The 2,124-nt window shown below is 50.8% G+C and overlaps 1 protein-coding gene across 1 annotated transcript; it reads right to left on the bottom strand.

Annotated features, from left to right (window-relative positions):
• Nucleotides 1-673: 673 nt before the first annotated feature.
• Nucleotides 674-2,064, bottom strand: LOC106804738 (beta-1,3-galactosyltransferase 1-like). The gene has a single exon (XM_014806059.1). The coding sequence runs from the start codon at nucleotides 2,022-2,024 to the stop codon at nucleotides 729-731; it is 1,296 nt and encodes a 431-aa protein (XP_014661545.1). The 5' UTR covers nucleotides 2,025-2,064; the 3' UTR covers nucleotides 674-728.
• Between the last annotated feature and the right edge of the window lie 60 nt (nucleotides 2,065-2,124).

The following is a 2,124-nucleotide window of genomic DNA, read 5'->3' as shown; positions in this document are numbered from 1 at the left end:
ACAATATATATATATACTACATAATAGTGTATATAACATTGTATATATATATATATATATATATATATGATATATATATATAATTATACTGCTACGCAACTTAAACGTAGTTTCGTTAGAACATCACGTGACGTAACGTTGACGCTTTTTGCCATATGGCGTGTGAAAGTATGAGTGTGAGTGAGTGTAATGTTAATTAATTAACGCATTTAATTCATTAAGATGCCGTCGCGGCGCAAATCTTGATATATACGAGGGATGTGTACATACTTACGTTATTACTACATCAATCACGCTCCATTTACCTGCTAGTTTGCTACACCTGTGCTGTCCATTAAATAATGGGCACCATGAGTGTCGCCAAGCATTCATATTATATTCGCGTGCGATATATGATATGAAAAGATTGAGTATAGATGACGCGATACATGAGCGAATGAGTTTTTGGTTATGTACGTACAGATAAATCATTGTTTTCGTGATCGAGCACATGCAGGTGTAATAGTATACATAAGTAAATTTACATCAATATTCACAGGCGGGGACATAAGGTTCGCAAAACAAGCACACCTTCTGTCATATATTGATTATACGTACAAATGGCTCACTTAACTGGGGTGTTCGAGTTATAAAATTATTCTGTTACACTGTAATATTTTAATGAATACCTATATAATATATAATATACATATATGTGTATAAAATATATATCATACTGTTGAAAGTCATCACAGCTTGCGAAATGGCATAAGCGATATGCCACCACTACCGCCGTGTTGGCGGAAGTTCATCAGGTTCAGCATCGTGTGCTGGAATCTTACGACACCGTCCGACGCATGCCCCGTGTACGTGAAGATCCACTGAAACGCCTGCCGTAGACTGGGGACATTGATGCCGTCCACTTCTTTCTCGTAGCCAAACGCCAGGTTCATACGCGGCACGACGCCGATGGCGCGCGTCAAGATGCCCGTCACGTACGCGTCCTCGACGGGTATAGAGGGCGTGCGCGTTGCCGCCTCGTAGAGGGCGCTCACGACGTCCATCGACAGGATGTAGCCAGCGCCCGAGCAGTAGACGGGGTAGAAGGTCTCGTTGAACAAGCTCTCCGGTACGTACCACTTCGACTCGACGTCTCGCTCGGGCCGGTGGTCGTCGTTGGCGCGGCACGACACGTAGCGGGACCTGGTGCCGATCTTCCGCAGGTAGCGGAGGATGTTGTTCATGTGCGCAAACGTGTCGTCGTCCGTCTTGAACAGGTAGCGCGCGTTGCCGCAGTAGCGCGACGCCCAGCGTAGACCCATGACCGTCTTCAGCGTCAGGTTGCGGTACGTGTCGCCGAAGTCCGCCTGCACGAGGTCGCCGTGCGCGGCGCTCTCTTCGACGATCCTTGCCTGCGTCTTTTCGTCTTTTGGTCGGCCGAGCAGGAACAGGAAGCGGCCGTTGTCGCGCGGCTTCGCCCACGTCTCCCGCACCGTCTTCCTGTCGAGGAAATTCGCCGAACCTGAGATGATCATAGTGACGAACTCCAGCCGGGCGCCGGTGGCGCCGCCGCCGCACGCGTGCTCGGCAGTCAGTATGAATGGGTAGGTGTGCCCATCGATACTAAACCCGTCGCCGGCGTCTTGCGACGGTGGCGCTCGCGTCGACGACTGCGACGCTCCCTGGCGACGGGCGACGTTCGCGTACAGCGACGTTATCTTCACTGGACTCGTCTGCATTTTCGATGGCGCTGCGCCGCTGGAGGAATTCGCCGGTGACGACAGCGCCATTTTTGGTGTATCGTATGAGGTGTTTCGTATGCTGACGGGAATAGCGCCGATCCATCGCGCTGAGCGGCGCGCGCGCACGTTGCGTAGTTCTATGCTCAGCAACTGTCTCGTGCTGCGCGAGCTGTGCATCATGTACGGCAGCTGGACGATGTAAATGAGGAAGGAAGTTACGATGAGCAGCACCAGGGGGAGTGGCAGTCCGCACCGGGATCCCATCGCCATCATCCAGCGCTTGTGCTTACCGCGTGACATCATTTTGAGAGCTAAAATAAGAAGGAAGAGAACAATTGGTACAGCTTACACTTTACACACACGCGCGAAAGCACGCATGCACACACACACACACACACGCGCG

This window comes from Priapulus caudatus, unplaced genomic scaffold (assembly GCF_000485595.1).
Source record: "Priapulus caudatus unplaced genomic scaffold, Priapulus_caudatus-5.0.1 Scaffold85, whole genome shotgun sequence".
NCBI lineage: Eukaryota > Metazoa > Priapulida > Priapulimorpha > Priapulimorphida > Priapulidae > Priapulus > Priapulus caudatus.
This window is presented reverse-complemented; position numbering and strand designations above follow the sequence as displayed.

Coding starts and splice junctions, on each gene's coding strand:
- LOC106804738 (XM_014806059.1), bottom strand. CDS start 2,024: ATGATGTCACGCGGTAAGCACAAGCGCTGGATGATGGCGATGGGATCC.